The 27,713-nt window shown below is 38.6% G+C and overlaps 1 protein-coding gene and 1 long non-coding RNA gene across 5 annotated transcripts in view; both read right to left on the reverse strand.

Annotated features, from left to right (window-relative positions):
- COMMD1 (copper metabolism domain containing 1) overlaps positions 1–27,713 on the reverse strand; it is a 169,266-nt gene that overhangs the window by 140,368 nt on the left and 1,185 nt on the right. Inside the window, exon 1 of one of the 4 annotated variants that reach the window (XM_058551132.1) lies at positions 12,006–12,194. The exons of 2 other annotated variants lie outside the window; for them this stretch is intronic. In XM_058551132.1, coding sequence (XP_058407115.1) covers positions 12,006–12,182 — 177 coding nt within the window. In that variant the 5' untranslated portion in view covers positions 12,183–12,194. Of the gene's footprint in view, positions 1–10,979; positions 11,089–12,005; positions 12,195–27,713 lie in introns of those variants that run through there. One more of the 4 variants, XM_058551136.1, reaches the window with a different exon arrangement.
- Positions 14,260–27,644, reverse strand: LOC131411928 (uncharacterized). The gene is made up of 3 exons (XR_009221671.1): positions 27,528–27,644; positions 22,233–25,991; positions 14,260–14,846 (listed from the first exon to the last, which is right to left on the reverse strand). It is a non-coding gene; the product is annotated as an uncharacterized LOC131411928 (long non-coding RNA).

Genomic DNA, 27,713 nt, shown 5'->3' on the forward strand with positions numbered 1-27,713 from the left:
CAAATAAATAAAAATGATTCTCTACTCAATGAGAGACATATTGAGAAAATAATGGCTACATTTTAAGGATAAAAAGCAGTACCCTCTATTCATAATAAGGCAAAAACTGGAAACTTCTCAAATTCCCATCAGTAGTACAACGGATGAGCATATTGTGATATATTCAAATACTGGTGTACTCAGCAGGGGTTGGCAAATTTTTTCTGTAAAGGGCCAGACAGTAAACATTTTAGGCTTTGCCAGCCAACCAGTCTCTGTTGCAACTACTTAGCTCTGCCCTTGTGGAGCGAAAGCAACCATACGCTTTATTATGGACAATGAAATTTGAATTTCATGTAATTTTCATGGGTCACAAAAAATTCTTTTTTTTCCTACCATTTAAAAACGTAAAAACCATTCTTAGCTCATTGGCTATACAAAAACAGGCAGGAGGCCAGATTTAGCCTGTGGGTCATAGTTTGCTGACCCGTGCACTACAGCAATAAGAATAAATGATCTACAACTATATGCAGTAATGCTGAATCTCATAAACATAATGTTGAGTGAAAGAAGCCAGACACAAAAGAGCATGTACTCTAAGATTCCATTTATATAAAGTTCACAAACAGGCAAAACTAAACTATGGTATTAGAAGTTAGGAAAGTGGTTCCCTTGGGGGTGGGGGCCTAGTGATTGGAAGAGAGAGCGTAAGGGAGGCTCTGGGGTGCTGGTAGTACTTGGTTTCTTGATTAGGGTGCTGGTTACACAGGTATGTTCAGTTTGTGAAAATTCATTAAGCTGCACACGTATGATCTGTGTACTTTTCTGTATGTATGCTATATCCAATAACAAGTTTTTTGTGTGTGTGTGTGAGGAGATCAGCCCTGTGCTAATGTCTGCCAATCGTGCTCTTTTTTTGCTGAGGAAGACTGGCCCTGGGCTAACATCCGTGCCCATCTTCCTCCACTTCATATGGGCTGCCGCCACAGCATGGCTTGCCAAGCAGTGCGTCGGTGCGCGCCTGGGATCCGAACTGGCGAACCCCGGGCTGCCAGAGCGGAGCGCGTGCACCCAACCGCTTGCGCCACCAGGCCGGCCACAACAAGTTTTTATTTTTAAAATTAAAGTGTTCTTCCTAGAGAACTAGCTGAAAAGCCAGAGAGGATATAAAGACCTACTGACTTTAGGGACAGATAATTAAAAAGAATCTAAAGAAAAGTAAATTCGATGTATGATATATGTGTGGAAGTGGAACCCTCGTTGTGGAATTCTCAAAAGAAAAATTAAGTCACTTTATATCTCTATATCAAGAAATGTATTATATACTAAGGAAATCTGGATGATAAAAAATAATACACTAAGAGATTCTGTTCTAAACATCAAACATAAAATTAATATATTAACACATCACCTTGATTATAAGTAAAATCTACTCATTTTCCTATAAAAAAAAGATACTAATGATTAAAATTCATTATCCCAGGAAAATGTCTATTATTGACTTTAAGGGATCAAAAAAGATTCTTAGAGGTGATGGGGAGGAAGTATGTAAAAACTGAATACATTTTCTGCCATCATTCTTTTATGCACATATTCTTGTCTACTGTCAGGATACCCCTGCTCCCCTTCAATGTCAGGTCTAGGAGGCAGGAAAATTGTCTGTTTGGTTCACTGATGTTTCCAGCAACCAGGACAGGACCTGGCACACAGTAGGAACTCAATAAATGTTCATTTGAATAAAGGAACACATTTTAAACAAATGATGATTTGTAAATGTTTTGATTATTTCTTAAGTAACACACGCTCAGGATAAACATAATGGAAATTTAAGGATTTCATAAATAGTAGCTTCTTTGGTTAGAAATAGGTGTGTAGAAAATTGTGGAAGACTGCTGTATCAAAATCAGATGTCATCACAGAGAATAATGTCCAGAATAATATCTTTCAGAGATAATCCCATACTGGCATATAAAGACATTAAAAGCTAATCATATATAAAGCACACCTAACGCAACCATACCAAAATTTCTACAATTTAGTAGAATATCGCTTTTTTAAAAAAAGACTTAGTTGAAACAAACTTTTATTAAAGAAGAACCATAACAGAAGTCAAAATTTATAAAAATTACATTCTAAGTTAAGACCAAGCCAAAAAACACAGGTGTTTTATTAGGACAAAAACCTCGATTTTTCATATTTCAGTAGTTTAAAATAAGGATCCACTCCATCAAATCATACCATTTATACTTTTCTTATGGCATTTACCTTATATTATAGGATTATTTAAGACAGAGACTGTAACATTCCCTTTGCATACAGAGCAGAGTACAGCACCTTTAGGAGCTCAGTAATTATTTGATAGGTAAATCAAAGATAGAAATTTTCTTTAAAATCTTCCTACCCAGGAACTCCTTCAACTCAAGTTTCCAGACCCAGAATTGTTGCTTTGAGAAAAGGAGAACCAAAAATAGATCTTCAATTAATATGGGTTTTGCCCTAAACTAAGAAAGAAAGAAAAAAACTAACAGAACACCTCATTACAGGTCATTTGAGCCTATTAAAACACTCTGCAAACTCTAGCTAGTAATCTGCAATTGCTGATTTATTACGTGACATCCAGTGACACAGAAAAGCAACATCTTATCAAACCACTGCTTGCCAATCCTTCAGAGAAGTAGGAATGCATCTCATGAGTTATCATCTAAATTCTCAAAAATGTTCAATAAAATTAACAAAATTTAGTTACACAAAAACTAGAGAACTATAGCAGAAGGAATTTGTTTAGAGAGCTTTAAATTTTCGAGAAAATGGTATTTCTAAATTCAAAATATCGAACCAAATATTTAGACTTCTTTTTCGGTAAGAAATCCTTATTGTTGAGTAGTCAATTTGTTTTCTGAACTAGAAGATTCAAGAGAAAGAACATTTTAAACATTATGTTGCTTACAGCATATTTTATCAGTGTATTAGCAAGCCAATATTCTACTGCCACCTAATGCAGAAAACAGAATTACTGCTTACAGTTAAGAGGATGTACACAGAAGACAAATGAATCCTTCGAGTGTGGCAGAATACGTCAAATGTTTTCAGTCTCTTCTATTCATGTCTCCTAATTTAAATATTTTAAGACCAGATATTTTGCATGCATTTTTTATACTCAATTTATTACTTAATATGTGCTGTCCAAAATGTATAAGGGTGAGGTTTATTTTTAAATTCACTCAAGTATCAGAAAGATACTGCTTTATGCATTTTTCTTTATTTATAAAGTAAGGCCAGTAATAGATTCTACATTATATAATAAATCCAAAAACTCAACTGCAAAGACAAGAAAGCTCAATATTAAAAAGCATATGGCTTTTTCAAGCCATATGAGGTACTGGGTACATTCCACAAGATAAATCCCAAAAGAGAAGCTGATAATACCATTCTTTGAGAATACAAAAAATCGTCACTAATGGGCAGTCAACTCCGAATCATTTTGTAAACTTGATACCAAAAGCACTTTTAAGCCTCTGCTTTTATTGTAAATAATTTCCAGAAAATTTTCCAGGTTATCTGGAAACTAGGATCAAATTGTGCTTTTAAAATAATATATACCAATAATAAAAAATATATATATGCACCATAGTATGCAAAACATTAAACCATTGGCATATTAAAAAGATGCAGAGGGGTATCCCTCCGCAGGAATTTAACCTCTTCTATTTATATCATACCCAAAAACATCTTAGCAATATAACGTTCGTCAAAAGCCTCTGAGAAAAGCTTTCACCAGTGCTGAGTACAAATGTACTAAATTCCTAACTGAAGAAAAGCATAAAAAATCAGAGTCAAGATGGATAAATTTTTTTAAAAGCCAAATGCAGAAAATTATGTATTGTATGCTCCCCCTTGTGTTTTTTTTTTCTTTTTTTTTGTGAGGAAGATCAGCCCCAAGCCAACATCCATGCCAATGCTCCTCTTTTTGCTGAGGAAGACTGGCCCTGAGCTAACATCCATGCCCGTCTTCCTTCACTTTATGTGGGACGCCACCAGAGCATGGACTGACAAGTGGTGCAATGGTGGGCGCCCAGGATCCAAACTGGGGACCCCAGCAGTAGAGCTGGCACACTTAACCACTGCACCACGGGGTCGGCCCCCTTTGCGTTTTAAAAAAGAGAGGAAAGACTGTTGGTGATGGCGTTTAGGACATGCTACCTTATAATTCGGCCCCTTGGCATACTGAATATTTTAAGCTGAAGAAGTCGGAGAAAAGGCAGAGCGGAGAAAAGGCAGAGCGGGAAGGTCCTCTGACCTTCCCTCCCATCCTTTTCCCCTGAAACAAGTCATAAAATCCACCTGTGAGAGGTGTTCTCCCCACACCCAGAGGGCATCCTTATCTCCAAAGACAAAGGAATGCCAAGAAGAACCTACAAACAGGCCTTGTTAAATTTCCCCCAGTTTACTATAATTATGTCATACTCAAACTATCATATTGCTCTCTTGATCAAACTTAGCATAAAATACTCAAGTCTAACTGTTTCTTTGGGTCTTCATTTCCTCATGAAGGCTCCTGTGTCACGTAAAACTTACATTAAATAAATTTGTATGCTTTTCGTCTGTTAATCTTTCTTGGTCAGTTTAATCTTCAGACCTGGCCAGGACTCTAAGAAGGTCAAGGAAAAATCTTTTCTTCCCCTACAGTCGCTAAACATAGCATATTGTCCATGTCAAAAGAAACTCTTGAAAATTAAAAACACGATCAAGAGAAAAGTTAAATTAAAACGCTAGAAGACAAAGTTGAGGAAATTTATCAAAAAGTGGGAGAAAAAACAAAGAAATGAAAAATAGAGAAAAGAAAATCTGAGAATTTGGTCTAGAAGGTCTAACATTTGAAAAATCAGAGTGCTAGAAAGAGAATAGAAAAAAAAGAGATAGGAAAATAATCAAAGTAGTAATACAACTTTTCCCAGAACTACAAGTCATGAGTCTCCAGATTGAAAGGGTCCACAGTGGCCCAAATAATGCAATGAAAGAAAACCACACAACAATGACATTCAAGGAAATAAAGTATAAAGAGAAAAAACCTAAAAGCTTCCAGAGAGAGAAAAAGGTCACATTCAATGAAATAGTACCTTCAAAATTGTGATTCAATTATTTCACACCCTAGAAATATATTTTCAGCCAAACTAGCAATTAAGTTGAGACTAGAATAAAGACATTTTTTAAGACTTAAAAAGAAAAAAATTACTTTTCATATATCCTTTCTTGCAGAGCTACTTGAAAGCACGCTTCAGGATCTGAAAGTGGCACAGTGAGTAAGCTGAACCCCAGTCAGAAGATGGAGCTACTACAGAGCACATCTTGGTCTGTTCAGGTGATGCTTTGACAGCCAATTTGGTCCCAAAGATCAAGTCAAGAAACTTAAAATGAGGTTCCAGAGAAGCCATAGCCTCCTCCAGGAAACAAATTATGCCTTTACTCAGCCATATCCACGAGAAACCTCTACCTTGGGACCAGGGGTAGACAACTAGGGGAAGTCAGTTCTGTGCTATTTCTGTCTTTTCCTTTTAGTCCACTATACCTAATAAGTAGGCCTTTTTTCCTCCTTTTTCTCTTTCTTTGTTCATGTTGTAGAGTGGGCTAGGCACTACTCTAAACTGCCTATAATTTACTTAACTTGGCTCAGAGCACTCTATGGCTGCGTTTTCAAAATACCTGTAACCAGTGGCTTAACTGTCTATATTCTCAAGGAACTATATGCTCCACAAGGGCAGGAACCATACCTGTGATGTATACTGCTGTATCCCAAGCACAGTGCATGGCATATAATTAAGATGCTTAATAAATACTTATGAGATGAATAAATGCACAAAAATATTAATACTGGTTATGTTGACAGATGGTATTGTGTGTTTTTACGTCTCAAATTTCTAGACCTTCTTTAATGAAGTTAAATAACGTTTATAATAAAAATACGAGAAAGCATACAAGTAGCTAAATGTTTGCAAAAAAAAAAAAAAACATTAAATTAAATCCAGTATCCTTCATATAACATATACCCCAATGATAAGACATACAAAAACTGTATTACCACAGGTCTTTCCTTTCCAGTCAATCTAATTCTCAAACAAATTACAAATTTTCATAGCTTCAAAAGGAGAGACAGAACCAGGTGTTTAAAATACAAATATTTCTTATAGTCTTTTACTACTATAAATTTTAATATTACGTTACTGATGTTATTTTCTTATATAAATTTAAACCAGTTGTCATATGTTGTTTTCACTTGATTCTCAAGCCCAAAATATTAAATGTTAAATTATATTATATAAAAATATAAATTTTACATCATCTGAATATGAAAAAAAATTCCAAATTCAAATTCTAATTATGTCTTACTAAGAACACACACTTAGTACTAAGAAACATTAAAGCTCATTTTTTATTTACCATAGATCTCGCGAGCCTAAAGAACGTGTTAGTGAAATTCTGCAAGAGGATACGAAAGCAAATAATCCCTATTTCCAGCTTTTAGATTTTTATCAAGTAATAAACTTCAAAATATAATTTATATATTACCTTGTTTTCAAATATTAAACATTACGAGTTTAAGAACAGCTGTTTGAGACAGGGGTCAGCAACTTTCTGTAAGAGTTCAGATAGTAAATATTTTAGGCTTTGAAAGCCACAAGACCTCTGTCATAACCAGTCAACTCTATTATTATAATGGTGAAAGCTGCTAGAGACAAGACGTAAATGAATGAGCATGTGGCCACATTCCAATAAAACTTTATTTATAAAAATGGGCAGCAGGCCAGATTCGTCCCATGGGCCATAATTTGCTGCCCTTGATTTAGAGTATTACACCTCCGAGCTCTCCCCATATAGAAGTAGTGTAGGTTTTCTCTCTATGCTTATCTTTTTAATGGCAATCTCCACACTTAAGCACTATCCATTCATTCACTTATTCTAGAGATTTTTACTTTAAGTGACTACCACATGCCAGAAACAATATTAGGTGCTAGGAATAAAGAAGAAAACAATAATAACAAAGTCCTGCCCTCTTAATGCTTACATTCCAATAGAGAAGTCAACAAATAAGCCAAAAAGTACATAATTACAGTTAGTACTAAGTATGAAGAAAAGTAAAGCAGGGTAAAGAGTGGAGGAGGAAAGGTGAGGCTCTTTGGATAGGCCAGGGAAGACTTCACAGGAAATCACTTTTAAGTAGAGAATGAAGGAAGCAAATGAACAATCCATATGAATATCTGGGGGGAAGCAGGAGGCAGAATTTGTGGGCTATGGTAAAAGGACTGGATTTTATTTTAAGTCTGATGCGAAGCCATGAATATGGAATGATCGAAAGCAGGAGAGTAGAGAGGTATGATGTATGTTTTAAAAGGATCAGTGGTTTATTTGTCAATTATATCTCAATAAAACTGGGAGGAAAAGGCTCACTGGTAGCTGTGCTGAGAGTAGACTGAAGGAGGAAGGAGTGGAACGGGAAGATCAATCCATAAGCTGCTGCATTTATTTCTAGACTTCTCAAATAGAATCTAAACATATTTTTTAATTCAAATTATAGAGGAAAAGAGAAATGGATAAATTATCTTTTGACTGACAGAACTGATCATAGGAGTATATTAACAATAGACCAAACAAAATTCAATGGAATTTTCATTAAAAATTGCTGTTTAGCATGAAATTTCAGTGAGGAAATACAACACGATCACCAACAGAGGGCAGTAGCGACTACAGAACATAAAGGTACAAAATGTCATCTAGCTTCATAGTTGAGATCTTTCTCTAGAATTCTAGTAAACTAGAATTAAAGAGCATACCTGCAAGGTTAACAGTAGGAGCAAGAACCAGAGAGTATGCAAACACATATATATACAAGAAGTTGAAATTATAAATGTGAGCAAAAAAAAATAGATAAAAATGAGAGTATTTATATAGGATGTCATGCCCCTAACTAAACACACCACTTTCAAGTCATTGATTTCACTGCTCCTCGGGAGCTACCAAAAAATAAAACTAGAGCAAGTGCATGGTCAGTTTCACGTATCTACAAGCAGATGAAACGTTTGCCCTTTTGTGATCAATAGGCAAAGGTAGAGAGGGTCAATGTCCCAGTCAGGTAGGGTAAAAGAGCTCCATTTCAAGTGGAAAATAGGGACCAGTACAAATGCCAGAAATCAGTACATTACACCAGGGCACACAATGTGACAGTTAGAGGGAAAGGCTGCAGCTCAGGGAGCACGTGAACTTAACACATAGCCTACACATGAATACAGACAGCTGGCAATAAGAAGCCTGTGAACATGTGTACCCACTGCCTATTTCCTGCTAAAAGTTACACATCCCTTCCTTCCTTTCCTCCTATCCCTGTTGACCCTCTTCATTTTCACTTTCTTCACAGAATTTGATGTTCTGTATGTATGGCTACCAAGTGAGAATTGAGGTACTAGTCCATTTTTATCCTCAATTTGTCTCCCTTTGCTTAGACTCATGCATTTTTTCTTTAGCATTTTCCTCACTGCTTTTCTTCTAGTCTGCACGTTAAATTCAAGATTGCTGAGACTCAACAAAGACAAAAAAAACTGTTTTGACCTCTGCTGTCATCTATATGTAAAAACATATACTCTGCCCACTAGTTAGGAAGGCTACTATCAAAAAAACAGAAAATAATAAGTGTTGGCAAGGATGTAAAGAAATTGGAACCTTTGTGTACTGCTGGGAATGTAAAATGGGACAGCCACTGTGGAAAATAGTATGGCAGCTCCTCAAAAAATTAAAAATAGAATTCCCATATGATCCAACAATTCCACTTCTGGGTATATATGAAAAGAATTGAAAGCAGGGTCTCAAAGAGATATTTCTACACCCAAGTCCTTACCAGCACTATTCACAATAGCTAAAATATGGAAGCAACCCAAGTGTCCAATGATGGATGAATAGGTAAGCAAAATGTGGTATATACATACACTGGAATATTATTGAGCCTTAAAAAGGAAGGAATTTCTGACATATACCACAACATGACTGAACCTTGATGACATTATGCTGAATGAAATAAGCCAGTCATAAAAAAGACAAATACTATATGATTCCACTCATATGAGATACTTAGAGTAGTCAAAATCATAGATAGAAAGTAGAACGGTGGTTGCCAGGGCCTTGGCGAGGGAGGGCATGGAGACAAGGGGAGTTATGGGGAGTTATTGTTTAATGGGTACAGAGTTTCAGTTTTACAAGATGAAATGAGTCATAGATATATACGGTTGTGATAAATGTATAACATTATGAACGTATTTAATACCAATGAACTGTACACTTTAAATGGTTAAGATGATAAATTTTATGTTTTGTGTATGTTGCCAGAATAAAAAAAAAGTATACCCTGCTAAAGAGCAGCAATAAAGGTTAGTAGGAAAAAAGGAATAAAAGGTTGTTTCATTTTTTCTTGCCTCCACCATCAATACTCCATATTGGGTACCACCATGCAATGGTCAAACTGGACTATTCACCATTTTCTGAACCTGCTCTACATTTTCCTGCCCCACCTCTGCTATTTTCTTAACCTAGAATGCCCTATGTAGCTGCCCCTCATTTTAGTCTAAAATATGCTACATTTTCTTCAAGAGCAACAAAAACAGCATCTCCAAGAAACCTGCCGGAAAGAACTAAAACCTCTTTTCTGTCCACAGTAGCTTACTCAGAGCTCTATTTCCAAATACTATAGCATCCTTGCATCATGCTTATTTGTGTATGCTCTCTTTTATTGCAGATGGATATTCTACCTCTGCTCAGAGGCTTTTTGTTTAAAATCATGTTTGCTTTCTACATTTTTATAAGAACTAGCGAGACGTTTATCTCTCAGTGTTGCTTATAAGGTAAATGAAGATTGGAACTAGATGTCATCTTGGGCTCATAGTGTCAGCCCTAAGTCAAACAACCAAAGGCTTTCTCTCTTGGTACTTCAGACCAATCAGCTACGCAGAGGCTGTGCTACCAGGCACAGGCAAATCTTCTGTTCTACTCTCAACATCAAGAGAGCGATGCCAGGGGCCAGCCCCGTGGCTTAGCGGTCAAGTGCGCGCGCTCCACAACCAGTGGCCGCGGTTCAGATCCCAAGCGCGCCCCGCCGCTTGTCTGGCCATGCTAAGGCAGCATCCCATATAAAGCAACTAGAAGGATGTGCAACTATGACATACAACTATCTACTGGGGCTTTGGGGAGGAAAAAGAGAAAAAAAAAGGAGGAGGATTGGCAATAGATGTTAGCTCAGGGCTGGTCTTCATCAGCAAAAAGAGGAGGATTGGCATGGATGCTAGCTCAGGGCTGATCTTCCTCACAAAAAAAAACAAAAAGAGTGATGCCAGCTCATCTTCAGGCAGAACACTGAAAGCAGTGAAAGCAATACCTAAATATTATTAAGCAATGTATTTAAAATAAAATAAGGGCGAGAGTTTCCAGACAATCTCTTCTCTGAGTATCTTGCAATTTTTATCTCACAGCAAAACAAAAGAATCAAAATATGGCCCACCTAGAGGGAAGTAGCCCCCAATGCTTGGAGATACTGAGATATTGCCTACCCACGTGCTATTCTTGCTTTTTGGCCTGCAGTTCCTTATCCTCATCCTCCGAAGGCCTAGCAAACACCTCAGAAACCCAGGCAAGACGTCAATTTTTCTAGGAAACCTTTTCTGATCACTGACGAAAATATTTCTTCTATTTAATAGAAAGAGAAGGCATTCACTTGTCATTTATGATATCAACTAAAATAACTTAAAATGTCTAGGATCACATCTGAGATATGACCCCTTATATTTCTATGAGGCAATCCATTTACTTTCTGTAAAATAATGGCTTTGTTTTGGTTTTTTTCTGGATTCAAATCCTATAAGCAAAAGCAGTTAAAAAAAAAAAGCAGAACTGCCTTTTTAAAGCATAAGCAGCTTTGAAACAAACAGCAAGTGCAAAAGCATAGCAAATGAAATTTCCACACTCACTTTAATCAAAGTGTGATTTTAGGCTAACTGCTTAGACTCCCTGAGCCTGTTTCCTTTAAAATGGGTGTCCACCATACAAGGTTTCTGCAAGAAACAAATTAAATAAAATGTAAAACGTCTAATACAGTTCCTAACACACAGGCCCACAAAAATAATTATTTTTATAGTCTAGCTTTGGCACTAGATTCATTTCTTTGAGTAGTTCTTAGTCTAAACCAGTGTTGTCCAGTAAAGTAGCCATTAGTCATATACGACTATTGAGCACTTGAACTGTGGTTAGCCCAACTGATATGTGCTTTAAGTTTCAAATACACATCGGATTTCAGAGACTTCGTAAAAAAAAATAAAACATCTTATTAATATTTTCTATATTGATTATATATGAAGATATAATACTTTGGATATACTGGGTTAAATAAAATATATTAAAATTAATTTCACCAGTTTCTTTTTACCTTTTTAATCTGGCTACTAGAAAATTTAAAATTATATGTTTGGTTCTCACGCATTTCTACTAGACAGGCTGATCTACACTTTAACTTCAAGCCAGTAAACATGCTCTCTTAACCACACAGTGGACTGCTTGACAGGGGTTCATTCCGGCTAATCCACCCCTTACCCCAACATACACTTGCTCCCTTTAACACTCCTCACTTCCACGACCCGGGAAAGCTGACGATTTAATTGCTCCTAATTTTAAAAGTATGGAGCGCACAGATCCGCCAAGGCAACTCGAAATTGTTACCTACACAAATAACAGAGAAGCAGCATCTTGAGAAAAGACCCAGAGTCGTCTCCCACGGGTGTCGGTCAACACAGCTGCGCGGGAGCTTGTGCAGACAGGAGTCACCCTTAGGAGAGTGAGAAGAGGCGGCAGAGCAAGTGCCCCGGATCTGAAGGACCGTATTGTGGAGCCCATGGAGTAGAGGTCTGACGAGTGAAGCTTTTCAGAATCTCGGGGACAAGCCTGAGGGCGGCGGGGAAGGGACTAGGCTCCGCGGCGGAGGCTGCAGGGAAAAGCGGTACCTTAAGAATCCCCCTCATCTTCGCCAGAAAGGGGCGGAACTCCTCGGGTGGTACTTCCGGATAGAGCTGGCTCCGCAGCAGCTCCTCGGTGATGCCCGGGTGACCGTAAAAACCGTCCTGGGCCAGGCCGTTCAGCAACCCACTCAACGGCTTGCACCCCTCAGGCTCGCCCGCCATGGTCAGCGGAAGCCCCGCCCCCCAACAGCTGAGCGTGGCCTCGCCACGGCGGCCGAGATGGGCCGAAACAGCCTGGGCAAAGGTGCGCGGAGAAAGTGGGGGCGGAGTTCCACCAGGGGTCGGTGTTAGCAGCTCCCAGCTTTACTCGGCAAAGACTATGGCCATAGGTTGCCACCACAGAGTTATCCATTAAGTTCCAGAAGGCTCACTTTGCTTCCGCTGATATCCTTCATCACTCCAGGTCCTACTCAAAGGAAAGATCACTTGGTGGAGATCTCTTGAGTTGGGGTAGCATCCTTTACGGATAGCAGTTTAATTTTTGGATGGCTGTATCTCATTCCAGGCCTTGCCAATCCATTAACTGAATAGGATCTATCACTCAGATCTAATCTGTGCCTAACCTTACCTGTCTACCTTTTGTCCAAGGAATTTTAACTATACCCTGATAATGTAATGTGTTTGTTTGGGTTTTTAACAGCCTTTTTATATATTTGTGTCTTGTCTTTCCAACTAGATCAGTGGCTCTGATCCAATGCTCCTTTCTATAACAAATATTTTGTTAAAACCTTCTTTACTATCCTGAAATGAAATGCATAGATAATATAACTTCATACACATATAAATTTTTAAAAATCAATATATTATTCACCCATAACAAAGAACAAGTTACTGATACATGCTACAACATGGATGAATCTTAAAAGCATGCTAAGTGAAAGCAGACAGCCACTAAAGACCAGATATTGTATGATCTCATTTATATGATATGTCCAGAATAGGCAAATCCATAGAGACAGAAAATAAATCAATGGTTGCCAGGGGCTAGAAGAGGCGGGAATGGGGAATGACTGTTAATGGGTACTAAGTTTCTTCTGGGGGTGATAAAAATGTTCTAGAATTAGATAATGGTTATGATTGCACAACTTTGTGAATATACTAAAACCCACTGAATTGTACACTTTAAAAGATGAATTTCAGGGCCGGCCCCGTGGCTTAGTGGTTAAGTGAGTGCGCTCCGCTGCTGGCGACCCGGGTTCGGATCCCGGGCTCGCACCGACGCGCTGCTTCTCTGGCCATGCTGAGGCCGCATCCCACATACAGCAACTAGAAGGATGTGCAGCTATGACACACAACTATCTACTGGGGCTTTGGGGGGAAAAAATAAATAAATAAAATCTTTAAAAAAAAAAAAAGATGAATTTCATAGTATGTGAATTATATCTCAATTTAAAAATCAATATAATGACCTAATTATAATTTAGGATAAAAATAAAAGGAAAATAATCTATAATATATGTATTTCAATGTGTAAGTGTTTGGGCATAACTAGACTAGGTGATTAGGAGATATATGAAGTAGCAAAATGCCTGCATCTTTATGTGGAACCACCTGTGACTTCTACAAATGCATATTGATATAAGTGTGCTGTATTGGTGAGAAGAGAGAGAGCACGTGTGAGGGTGAGTGCAGTTACTACTGGTAACATATGTTCTGAAATAGAACAAAGGTTGATAAAGTTCAAAACAAAAAACATTCTTCCCTCACTTTACTCAGTAATTGCAAACCAAGAATGTTTGGTGTATATTAAAGCCATGCTAAAAATACATTGTGTTTATATATAAAATGGAGTTAGGGGCCTGGCCCCCTGGTGTAGCAGTTAAGTGCGCGCACACCGCTGCTGGCAGCCCAGGTTCGGATCCCTGGCATGCCCCGATGCACTGCTTGTTAGGCCATGCTATGGCAGCGTCCCATATAAAGTAGAGGAAGATAGGCACAGATGTTAGCCCAGGGCCAGTCTTCCTCAGCAAAAAAAGAGGAGGATTGGCATGGATGTTAGCTCAGGGCTGATCTTCCTCACTAAAAAAAATGGAGTTAGATTTCAGGCTCAGACAATAACAAACAGATAGGTGTTTCACCTTCCTGAATGTCCCCTTGATGGCAGGACTTATATCCCTAGTGCCCATCCAGCCTGGGCCATTCCTCCCCCTCCATTACTCTAACAACTGAAACTGAAACATTCCTTTCAAGGTAGTGCCACCCTGTTGAGAATCATTGATCCAGACTAATGTTTATCCAGTTTGCCTAAAGTCAAGAAATATTCTTTATAATAGAAAAGATGTATTTCTTTCCCTAAAGGAATTAATTTTCTTTTTTTTTTTCTTTATGAAAAACCTTTATTAAATAAAACTCTGGCAGAAGATGCCGTCTCGTCCCCACCAGGCCCACAAAGCATTCTGCTGAAGAAATTCTCCAGGCTCCGTCAAGGGCAGCAGAGCCAAGACACTGGACGCAGGGTCCAGCGTCCTTGGGCTGGAAATCTGGCTGTCACAATCGTTACTGGGCTCTCAGTAAAGAAATGTATCTTTGCACCCATTTTTCCTTTGGCTGTGCACAGACTTTCTTGCCTCTTTTGGTAGTGAGTATCACAGCCCCCTGAGAGCAGCTGCTCCTGGTGAATTCATAGGAACGCACATATTTCCAGGGAAGGATCTTGTGGCTGTACTGGAAGCAGCAGAACTAGGCCACATCACTGCCACGTATGGCAGCTCCGAGATGGACACTCAGGATGAAAACCAGGAGAACTAGGGGAGCCACGGGGAAGCTCTTCATGGTGCTGCCACCCAGGCCCTTCATAGCCTTCTGCCCAATTCCGGAATTAATTTTCTAAAAGGCAAATTCAGAAATGCTTTCATAGCTCTAATAACAGCAAACCTAGAGATAAATTACACGTTGTGTTAAGTGTGCCTACAGGAGTTGCAGAGAATGGTCGACATAGGAGAAAAAGTAATAAAAGGGTGGTAAGTGGAAAGAAAGCATATTTGAACACACGACTTTCAAATTACCCACCAGGAAGGCTGTACCCACTTATTTCCATGAAACTTTACTAACACTGACTGGTATTATTCTTTATAATCTTTGCCATCTGATACATTAGAAATATTATCTTATTGTTTTAATTTATATTTCTTAAATTTTGAGAGTGAATATTTTATTTATTTATTTATTTATTTTTGCTGAGGAAGATTCGCCTTGAGCTAATATCTGTTGCCAATCTTCCTCTTTTCCTTGAGGAAGACTCGCCCTGAGCTAACATCTGTGCCACTCCTCCTCTATTTTGTATGTGGGTTGTGCCACAGCACAGCTGCTGATGAGTGGTGTAGGTCCGCGCCTGGGAACTAGGCCACGGGGCTGGCCCCTGAGAGTGAATATTGCGAGTGAAATTGTACTAGCACTAGTTAGGTAATCTGCCTGATAGACCCCTGCCATCCCCTAAAGGAAAGTGACCTTACCATAACTACTCTGCTTTTTTGTCTAGTATAACTGCCTTGTTGCTGCTCTCTTCTCCCTATACAAGTCATTTTGTGTAGCTCCTCAGAGCTCCTTTCTACCTGCTGGACTGGATGTGCCCGATTCATGCATGAATCATTGAATAAAGCCAATAAGATCTTTAAAAGTTACTCAGTTGAATTTTGTTTTTAACACACTGCCTGCCTGAGCCTACAAGTTCCAAAACACCAAGGTGACAAATAAAAGAAAATCATCCCTATGCCACCAGGGGCTGCTATTGCCAATGCAACTGTTCAAAGTTGGTAACAGCTGCATTTTTAGAACGCTTTTCAAACAAAAGGATCAAAGCACAAAGCTTTATTTTATTAAATCTCAAAACACAACCTGTTGCGCAGATAACAAACCTGGGCACGAGCCTATTAAAAGAATTGCCTAAGGTAAGGCAACAGCAAGAAAAAGACCCTGGAGTCTTGGCTCAAATGAAACTACATGCACCTAACTAGCAGCCCTCCTGGTAAACAGGTTTTCCTTTTCATTATGGCCAAATAGGTTTCCATTCTAATTTCCATTAAGCAACTGGTCGCTTCCCTTATTAAACTAGTCTTTTTATGGCTCACAGGCTGTTTGGTCCCAGGCCAGCAATATGTGCTTTCATAAGGTTTTCCATCTCTGAAAACGTTCAATTTAAAAATGTGAACCAAAATAATGTGCAAAGACGAGGGCCCCAAAGTTTTGCAATAAACTCTCCCTGCTCCCTGTCTCTACTCCACCTTTTCCAATTCTGCTTTAATTACCATTCACTTGCCACTCAACAGGTATTAGTTGAGAGCTTTGTGCCACTCATTCAGCTAGGGGACAGAAATGAATAAAACAGTCTCTGCTCTAAAATCTTACATTCTGGTAAGGGAAAAATGATATTTAAATGAAGCGTAGCAGAATTTGCCACCCCAAAATATGCCATTTTGGCATCAGGATTATTTTGAGCTGGCAACTAAGAAGGAAGGCAACTAAGAAGGCGACTAAGAAGAAGCAGATACAAGAAAACCTCACGGCTCTCCTCCTATTTGCCCAAAAGCAGAACATAAATTTTCAAAGGTGTCCCTCCTCCCCTGTCTACCAGGAAGGACAAAAATTAATCCCAGGAGACAACTTTAGACCTTTGGAGTTCTAAGCCACTGCTTTGAGTTACTAATTTTTCCCTGGGTATCTTGCATGTATACATGAGGTATACATGTTAATAAACTTCTGTTCATTTTTTTCATTAACCTATCTTTTGTTCTAGGGGTCCTAGCCAAGAACTCAGAAGGGTAAAGGGAAAACCACTTTTTCCTGCTCTACATAAACTAATGATTAAAATACAATAAACTAAGTGTTGTTACTACTAAATACCTAGAAGTAGCTATCCGATTTGTTGATGAAAGAAAAGATTGATTAACTCAGTTTGAATAAGTCAAGGAGAAGCTTAATGATGAATAGCTAGACATGTTGCAGGTGAAATAGCATGTCTCTATATATGGAGGAGTGAAACACAGTGGTGTGTTGAGGTATGCTATGAACCCCACAGTGTAAAGATGGGGTTCAGGACACACTACCCCAAAATATGGCACTTTGGCATACTGAATATTTGGAGGAACATAAGAAAGAGAATGTGAGAAACAACAGGTGCAGGAAGGACTCTCTGATGCCTACTTCTCCCCTGAAGCAGGTCATAAGACCCTCATGTGAGAAGTGCCCTCCCTAAACCCAGAGCATCCTTATCTTCAAAGACGGAAGGACATCAAGAGGAATCTGAACCAACAGGCCTTGCTAAGTTTTCCCAGTTTACTACCCATAGCTCATATCCTTTTGTCCTATCACATTTCTCTACTCTTCATCAAGTCTAGCATAAAAATACTCAGATTTAACCACTTCTTCAGGTCTTCATTTCCTTATCAGGGCTCCTATGTCACATAAAACTTAAATAAATTTGTATGTTTTTCTCTTGTTAACTTGTTTTTTGTTACAAAGTCCCAGCCCAGAACCTAGAAGGATAGAAAGAAAAAGATATTTTTCCTCCCCTACAGTAGCAAGAGTGAAACCAGGAGCCTAGCCTAGTACGTAATAAACCTGAAAAGATAGACAGGGCCTGGATCATAGAGATGGAGAGTTTACATGTAACACCAATTTTTATACTTGGTCATTGAAGAGTCACTGAAGGGTTTTAAGCAGAGGAGTAGTAACAAGATCAGATTGAGTTTTTAAAAGATTCCTCTGTTGTAGCAGCATGGTGTAGGGGAGGAAGAATTTTCCTCTACCGTCTAGGTTCTTCTGGCTGGTCTACAAATTAAATTGACATGAGACAGAATAATAGGAGAAAATCAAGCAAATTTAATAACGTATACATGATAGAAACCCTGGGAAAACTGAGTAACTCACTAAAATGGCCAGAGCCACCACTTTAATACCATCTTCAGCTACAGACAAAGGAGGATTTTGGGGATAGTGGTTTGGGACTCAAAGGGGAGGAAGGCAATTCACATGGAGATGGAAAAGCAAATGTTTCATAAGCAAATGTTGACCATGCCTTACAAAGACAATGAGAGATGGAGAGGACTTGGATTAAACGGGCCTTGCTAGGTTCCTCCCTGTCTATCGCACCTAGTTTATTGTATACTATAGTTATCTTATGGTATTAGCTCCTTTCTAGAACAGGCCTTCTATCTTAAACTCCTTTAGGCAGTTAGGAGAAAGGTCAAAGTTTCTTTCTGAGTTTTTTGTTTTTAAAAATAATCAAGCCAAAGAGATACATTTTGGGGAGGCAAATTCTGATCCCCACAGTGGCAAATAAACTGGAGGAGCAGGGGAGGCCGAAAGCTGGACTATCACAATAATCAAATAGATGATGATGGGGGTCTGATCTAAGGCGGCTGCACTTATGAGAATATGAGATGGATTCTTGACATAAAGGAGGTAAAATTCGCAGGTCTTGGATGAGGGAATACAGGGAAGAGTGAAAGGAATGATTCCCAGGTTTCTGGTTTAGCTGACGGAGTAGATGATGGTTCAGAGCATACAGGAGCTCAGTTTATTTGTGGGTTACCTCTCCACACGTCTTGTGTGTTCTTTTATCCTTCAATGAACTGTGTTAATCAAAATAGCTATCATGGCAAGCATTTGGAATGAAATTGTCACAGAACAAAACTCTCATTCTGCATTTTAAAATATTTTAATTCAAATTCAGACTCAAAGATTTAGAAAATGGGATTGACTTTGGAAAGATTGAAAATATCTGGAGAAATCTAGTCTTCTTTTCTTTTTGAGTATCCAAGAATTTTTTAAATAAAAAACTTTTTCTGGGGCCGGCCCCATGGCTTAGCGGTTAAGAGCGCGAGCTCCGCTACTGGCGGCCTGGGTTCGGATCCCGGGCGCGCACCAACACACCACTTCTCCAGCCATGCTGAGGCCACGTCCCACATACAGCAACTAGAAGGATGCGCAGCTATGACATACAACTATCTACTGGGGCTTTGGGGGGAAAAAAAAAAGGAAGGGGATTGGCAGTAGATGTTAGTGCAGAGCCGGTATTCCTCAGCAAAAAGAGGAGGATTAGCATGGATGTTAGCTCAGGGCTGATCTTCCTCACACACACAAAAAATAATTTAAAAAAAAAACTTTTTCTTACGGAAAATTTCAAGAACATACAAAGTAAGAACAATACTATAATGAGTGCCCACGTCCCCATCCCCAACTTCAACAAATATCAACACATTGGCTATCTTGTTCGATCTCTACTCCCATCCACTTCCCCCTTCTCTTATATTCTGAAAAATTCCAGATATCATAAGTTTATCTGTAAATATTTCAGTATGATTCTCTAAAAGGTAAAGGCTCTTAAAAAAACTCATAATACACTATTCCACATCAAAATATAACACTTTCTTAACAATCAATCATTAAAAATCAATCAGTATTCAAATTTCCAATTGTCTCACAAACATATTTCATATTTTTTAACTGTCTGAATATTTAAGTAGTTAATTAATCAGCCAAACGCAATTAGTTAATGTTTCTTTTGTGTGTGTATGTGAGGAAGATCGGCCCTGAGCTAACATCTGCCAATCCTCCTCTTTTTGCTGAGGAAGACTGGCCCTGGGCTAACATCCATGCCCATCTTCCTCCACTTTATATGGGACGCCGCCACTCCAAGCAGTGCGTCGGTGCGCACCCGGGATCTGAACCAGCAAACCCTGGGCTGCCGCAGCAGAGCGCACGCACTTAACCACTTGTGCCACCGGGCCGGCCCCAGTTAATGTTTCTTAAGTCTCTTTTAACCTATAGGTTCCCACTCCATCGTCATCGTTTCTTGGTTTTATTGTCTTGCAATTTATTTGTAGGTCATTTCCTACAAAGAAAGAGTTTCCCACAGTTTAGATTCTATCTATTGTATCCTCATGATACTATTTTTTAAAAATATATTCTTCTACCCTTGTACATCGTGTAAATCTGTAAAATGGTGGTTAGATCTAGGAACTTGATTAGATTCAAGTTCAATTTGTTTTGTCTTCCATCAGGAAGTACCTAACGTCTGCTTGCCTCTCTTTTTGTGTTGTGCCCCACCACATCAACAATTAGACCCCCAAAACACCAATCACTTATTTTGCCCACAAATTTGCAATTTTTATAGCTCTTGATAGTACAATAATTAAATATTAGTTCGTTCGTTCCTGTTTTTAGATAGCAAATCTGGTTACTTGTTTACTTATAATAGATCATGAAACTTCTAAGTTAGCCAGCACCACCTTTGGTTTTTCCTTCTCCCATTCTCAGGCAGAGATCTTTTTTTTTTTTCTTTGTGAGGAAGATCAGCCCTGAGCTAACATCCGATCCCAATCCTCCTCTTTTTTTGCTGAGGAAGATTGCCCCTGAGCTAACATCTGTGCCCATCTTCCTCTACTTTTTTTATATGGGACACCGCCACAGCATGGCTTGACAAGCGGTGCATGGGTGCGCGCCCAGGATCCGAACCTGCGAACCCCAGCCCTGCGAAGCAGAGTGTGCGTATTAACCGCTTGCGCCACCAGGCCGGCCCCAGACAGAGATCTTTTAATTGGGAGGGTTAGAAAGTGATAAAAATGTGAACTAGGAACCTTTCAGGGAAAATTAGGAAAATCCAAATATATTTAAGGAAAACAGGCTTCTGCTTCACGTTAATATTGCAAGCTAAACTTAAAAAAAAGTAATGACACAAATAATATGAATTAGGAAAATAGGGCTTAATGATGGTCTCAATAATATAAACTAATGCAGAAGAGAAGAAACATATATAATAACAATAAAAAATTATCTTTGGGGGTCCAGCCCTGTGGCTTAGCGGTTAAGTGTGCGTACTCCGCTACTGGCGGCCCGGGGTTTGGATCCGGGTGCGCACCGACGGACCGCTCGTCCGGCCAAGCTGAGGTGGTCCGGCCAAGCTGAGGCGGTGTCCCACATACGGCAACTAGAAGGATGTGCAACTATGACATACACCTATCTACTGGGGCTTTGGGGAGAAAAAGGAGGGGGATTGGCAATAGATGTTAGCTCAGGGCTGGTCTTCCTCAGCAAAAAAAGAGGAGGATTGACATGGATGTTAACTCAGGGCTGATCTTCCTCACACACACAAAAAAAATTGTCTTTGAAGTTGAGTGAAAACCTGAGAGAAGATATACCCACCCCTGCCTCCTTTTCCAATCCAAACCAGCTCAGTCCTATTACTGGGGGCTTAGCATGTGGTTCAGCATCCATCCTAGACAGAACCCTCACTTGGCTGGTTGGCCACGTATTACTGTTTTATAAAACCTATTTTACAAATCATTGAAGAAATTCCACAAGGCTGTTGTTATTGCCAGCATTCCCACATATGCCTTAAGTCTGCTTGGATCTCATAGGATTTTTTCAGTATTTCTATCCTTCACTAGTAACAGAGCTTTGTGTACATAAAGTACCCTACAAAAGTTTGTATGTTTTAATACTTACTGAAATCACATTCTAGTGGAGAATTAATATACATGAACACCTTTAAGTAATCAAATTTTTAGCATTTACTTATTGCTTAATCTCAGAAAGAAAAATAATTCCAATTTCAGTTGTCACAGCAAAAGAAAAATATTTATAACTTGAAAATTTTCAGGTAATTAAAACAACTATCCTACCCATGGAGACTGTCCCCAAAAGCCAATAATGGCATCTTCCAAATTCTGCTGTCCCCTACGGCTGACAGGTCTACATCTTACACTAATAAAACTGGTAGAGTTTAATAAGCCTTTAGAGATCATCTAGTTCAATCCTCCTATTTTATAGATGAGCAAAATGAGACCCAGAGAACTTAAGTGACTTGCCCAAGGTCACATAGCTAATAAGTAGCAGAGGTGAAACTCAAACCCAGGATTTTGGTCCCCCAAATTAATGCCACTTCCATCATTACACACTTGTTTCCATCTGACTTAATGTAAGTGTTGCCATGTTTGTCCGCTTGGTGACCCTAGGAAACCAACCACACTAAAAAATGCAGAGCAGCTGCTTGTGATGGGAACCGGCCTTTCTCCCACAATACTAGCTACAACTATTTAGGTTATAAAACTCCTGGGATGTCAAGGACAGACACAGACTGGCCATCTGTGTCGGTCCGAGATAAGTACCGGGAGTTACAGTACACGTACACACGTGATAATAGCAAGAAGGAAAAATACCAAATGTTCCCATAGAGATGGTCTCTAAATAAAAACACGCATAAAAGCAACTCACAATTCTGCTTGGGTGAGAGTCTCGCCTGGGGAGGGGACGCCTTGCCCAGGACCACTGTTGATCAGAACTCCTGCCTAGCCATGTCAATTCAAGGGATTCTCTGTGGATGTTGTAAGTACCCGATCTGATGTTTTCTCTTTTCGGTCAATCTGATGTTTCTCTTTTCAATTGATCTGTTGTTATTTCCCTCTTATTTGATCTATTTGGATCTGTTTCTATCTCGGTCGATCTGAACTTTCCCTTTTTGATCAACCTGATGTTTTTCCCTCTTGTTATTTGACCTATTCGGATATGTTTGCTGCCTTTGCCCTTACCCTTCCCTATATAATCTGTTTGCTGCCTTTGCCTTTACCCTTCTCTATACAATAAAGTATACATTCAGTCCATTCGCCTGGGTTGGAAAGTTTCTTTACATCTCCGATCCAATCCACCGAACCTCTCAAAACATAATTTGCACTGTGAGCGGGATTCCATTAAGGAGATGGCTTTCCTATTCAGACAAAGGGTAACTGAAACCAAGGTGGAGATTCCAGGTCCCGGCTGACGTCACCCAAAATAAAAACTCTTTCTTTGCCATAAGCCTGGCGTTTTAGTTTTATTTGGCCCCTCTTATGTGACAAATGGAGAGCCTGGATATGTGTCCAATAACAATTTGGCAGGCCAGCTGGGAGGCTCTTGCCCATGGCTCGGCGGCCCTGGGCCGGCTGGGATGTCCTGGGAAACAGTCCAGCAGCTGCCTAGGTGATTTGCCCTAGGGACTGTTCTCAGTGTTTTCCTTCTGACCCAGCACAGCTGACCCTGGGCACATTTTCTTATGACAGGGAAACAGGCTCTAAAATTGTTTGTTTGTTTTTGCTTACACCAAGAACTCCCTTCCACTCCATCTGGGGTCCTATCTCTTTGAGATGCAGGGCTATCCCTACTGGAATGGAAATAATTATAGGACTTTTACCCAAAATCTGTTGGGGGCACCTGTCCTGTTTGGGATCCCATCTGATTCTCTGTTCTGTACGTTTGTAATTTTGAAGGGGGGGGCCTCCATTTGTCCCCAGGAAAAGCTCTCTGGGCCACCTCTTGGCTAAATGGGCTGACTTCAGCTATGAGCCCACGTCCAAGAAAAAGATAATTTTTTCTTGTAACACCACATGGCCACAATATTCCACAGACTCCAGAGAGAAAGTGGCCAAAATGGGGCAATTTCAGTTTACCAAAACTGGTGTATTTGCTTATGCAATTAAAAAAAGCCAGGTAAAAAGTTAAACAACCAATGGGAAGCCTATTTTAATCTTTTGAGGCTTCTAAATAAAATCAGGAATACTGTACTGCCTCTTTAAAAAAAAATAATTAAATATTAAACATGCCAACAGCTGAAGCTAAATCTGCTTCTCTCTCCTCCCTTGCTGAGCTTCCCACTTCAACTCCCCCAAAATTCCTGATCTAAAATTAAGCAAGTGAAAATAAATAAACTTTTGAGATAATTTGAAATTATAATGGTCATTCTGGGGAACCTCTGTTTCAGACGAGTTCACCTTAAGGGTCACCCTTAAAAGAGAGGATTCAAAACCTCTCACGATGAGATGCAGTCTTTAATTAATATACAGAAACTTCTAAAAGACAAAGTTATTTCAAAAACACCTGTAAAAAGGCTTTACAACAAAAGAAAAAAATCTTTAGTAAATATTTTTGGCCATCTGAGCAGATCCACCTGCTAGAAAAACTGTTTGGATCTAACTGTTCTTCTGAGTTTTGTACCTGAGACCTGGCTAAAATTTTGAAGATCTCTGTTTGTGTTTATCTGTCTCTATGTGTATTTGTCGGCCTCCAGATGGTACAGTTTCTAAAGGAGCTCTATTTAATTGGCTTAGAGTAAACACTTTTACAAGTTATTTCTAAATATAATAAAAACTAGCCTAAATGTCTTTCAAGTTAACATAATATAATCTTTAATAAATAAAAACTTGTTTAAGTTTGTTGGTTTAATTAAAATAAATATGTTTTCAGAGTTATCAACATTAGATATAACACAGACATACAGCCTGGGTTTACTGATCAAAAGAGCTCATGTTATCTCTGTTACAAAATTAGTCAACAAAGGTAATAACAAAATAATAACTATTTCTGTCTGACATCTCATAAGGTTTTTGTAGACAATCTAAATATAATTATTGGAAATAAATAAACAAAATAGATGTAAAAAGGATAAAAGTTTTTGGGGCAACAGTTAGGCTACTCAGGTTAATAAGACTATAAAAATTAAAGTATTTAAGCTAATATTATATAAAGAGCTTATGTCAACTTTGTCTAAATGTGTTTTTTGAAAATAAATATTATATCTGGCTGGGAATGCTTTCCCTACACAGTATTGTAATACTAAAATTTGTTAATAAAATCTTAATAAAAGTAATAGAGATATAAAAGTAATAAAATTAAGATAAAATTTTATAAAAGTTGATATTTTTAAATGGGCTTTATATAAAATGATTACATCTCTGTGGTCTAATTGTATTATAAATTCATTATAAAAATAAACATTATGTCTCACTAAAAAAATTATAAAAAAACATATAATTATGGTGCCAAAACACAATTATTACTGTATTTCATGTTGATGCTCACAGTTCTTTAATTTCTACAGAACAAAAATATAACTCTTATGCTGATCAGCTGGTGCAAATTCGTGCAACACACAACCCAGACTTAACACAATGGATCCATGAAAAGAGTGGACACTTGGGAGAACAAGCTTCATACAGGTGGGCACAACAAAGGAGAATCCTTATCACCCATGATAATATTGCCACTGCAGTACAACAATGTCAATATGCCAATAGTTAAATGGGGAGTTCCACACCCCTACCAAGGTCATATCCAAAAGGGATTATTTCCCACCCATACATGACAAATAGATTTTATTGGACCATTGCCAAATTCTTGTGGCTATATTTACGTCTACACTGCTGTTGACACATATTCCGGCTATTTATTAGCTATGCCGACTAAAGCAGACACCCAGCAGAGTGCCATAAAATTATTAAATACAATTAAGTTGTACTATAAAACACCAAGACAAATTCAGAGTGACAACGGTTCCCACTTTACAGGTAAGTGAATACAAACCTATGCCAAAAAAAAATTATATTAAATGGATATATCATATTCCTTACTAACCCCAAACTGCTGGTCTAATTAAAAAAATAAATAAATTGTTAAAACAACAGCTACACAAATTAAGTAAAAATTCTTTACAAAACTGGTATGCACATTTAAACGCTGCTTTGCATATTTTAAACAATAGGCCTATAGGACCTAATGACACACCTTTAACTAGGTTACAAAAAGAAGACAAAATTGGACAACTACTTATCCTTCCCCTAATAACACCACAAATAAAAAGGGGGAGCCCTCCCTCAATTTTATCCCCCCCCAAAAATTACAAGGCTTCAACTCAACATATGGTTGAAAACCTAGAGCCAGTTTGAGTTACACACCCTCCGCATACTGCTTCCCAAGCGGCCAAAATCATAGCACAAAGAACCACAGCCACCCTAATTGTTATATACCCCAAAAACAATAATCTATATCATGTTCCTAAAAATGCTGTTTCTTTATGTGAATAGGTACTGTTAATCAGCTTGCTGATTGCTGCCACAATGAGCACCTCCTGTTTTCTTCGGACTGCTATGCCATTGAACGTCATGGTTGGACAACCACTGCTGTTGCAGTGCTAGACAGACTGCTTCACGCCAGTTGGACCTGTAACTTGGACATTAAATAAACAGACTATTTGGTCACAAAGGCTGATTTTCACCTCGTCATATCATAACATTTCTGACCAGTCACACAGACAAAATACAAATTATTCCATCCTTTTACCTGCTTCCACTTTATGAAGTGGAAGATTTTATTCATACATTGAGTAAAAAAAAAGGGAAACCTAACTCTCCATATATAAACAATACTGCTTTTCTCAGCATTTTACCAAATGCCACCAACACTCTAGGTAACTCTAATATTTGGCTTCATTTGGCTAACAATGTTCTTAATGTTACCTCTTTCTGCTTGCGCAATAATAATGATCCTCCCAGTTTACTCCAAGCTAACTTGCTAGGATTAGGTCTACCCCATAGCCATACTTTTACTTCATCTGTTAACGCCAGTACTTCATTCTCCCTATCCTCAATTCCTATTTCTAGTACTACCAGTACCACTTGTTATTCCCTTAATTGCACTTATATCCCTACCTATTGTAATCATACTGTAACCCCTTGCGCCACATCTGTAACTTTTCCTACAAAACTATTTTGGCTATGCGGTGATCAAGTCTATTGATATGTTCCAAAAAATACTTCAATGACTTGTGGAGTAGGAGTAATAATACCCCTGCTTGCTACATATCCCAAAGAAAGAGTTCGATATAAGAAAACTTTAACTCCAGATTATGATCCACATGTCAACTTATTACCAATATCCACAGTGACAATATTAGCTACCCTGTTGTTACTCGATCCAAAATTAATTGTAAATAATCACAAACAAATTAAACATCTGTCCTGTTTACTCACTCATATTATGAATGACACTGTTAGAGCTTTATTTACTATTTCTAAAAAAATTACAAGAGTTATAAAGGGAAACATTGATTCAACAAGCAGCCAGCAGCGCTAGATTACCTTTTCCTATTACATAAATTTTCATGTATTCAAATACCAAAAATATGTTGCTTTAATGTTACTAATAAAACCTCTACTTTAAATTCTATAATCAATGACTTACAAAATCAAATTGATAACATTTCTTATTCCAAAAAATTGTTTAAGTGGTTACCCTGGCATATGGGATCTATTTGTTCTGATTGCTTTCTATTTGTCTTATGCATCGACCTTGTAATCACAGGATGTTTTATGTGTAGCTGTGTATAAAGTTCACTGTCCATGCGGCTGGTTTCTTACGGATAACCAAGTGGCCACGGCCAAGATGACAACATAAGTGTTGCCATGTTTGTCCGCTTGGTGACCCTAGGAAACCAGCCACACTAAAAAATACAGAGCAGCTGCTTGTGATGGAAACCGGCCTTTCTCCCACAATACTAGCTACAACTATTTAGGTTATAAAACTCCTGGGATGTCAAGGACAGACACAGACTGGCCATCTGTGTCGGTCAGGGATAAGTACCAGGAGTTGCAGTGCACATACACACCTCATAACAGCAAAAAAAAGAAAAAAAACAAAAAACAAAAAACCAAATGTTCCCATAGAGATGGTCTCTAAATGAAAACATGCATAAAAGCAACTCACAATTCTGCTTGGGCGAGAATCTCGCCTGTGGGGGGGACGCCTTGCCCAGGACCACTGTTGATCAGAACTCCCGCCAAGCCGTGTCAATTCAAGGGACTCTCCCCCACGCGGCGTAGATGTTGTTAAGTACCCGATCTGATGCTTCTCTTTTCAATTAATCTGATGTTATTTCCCCTCGGTCGGTCT

This window comes from Diceros bicornis, chromosome 12 (assembly GCF_020826845.1).
Source record: "Diceros bicornis minor isolate mBicDic1 chromosome 12, mDicBic1.mat.cur, whole genome shotgun sequence".
Taxonomy (NCBI): domain Eukaryota; kingdom Metazoa; phylum Chordata; class Mammalia; order Perissodactyla; family Rhinocerotidae; genus Diceros; species Diceros bicornis.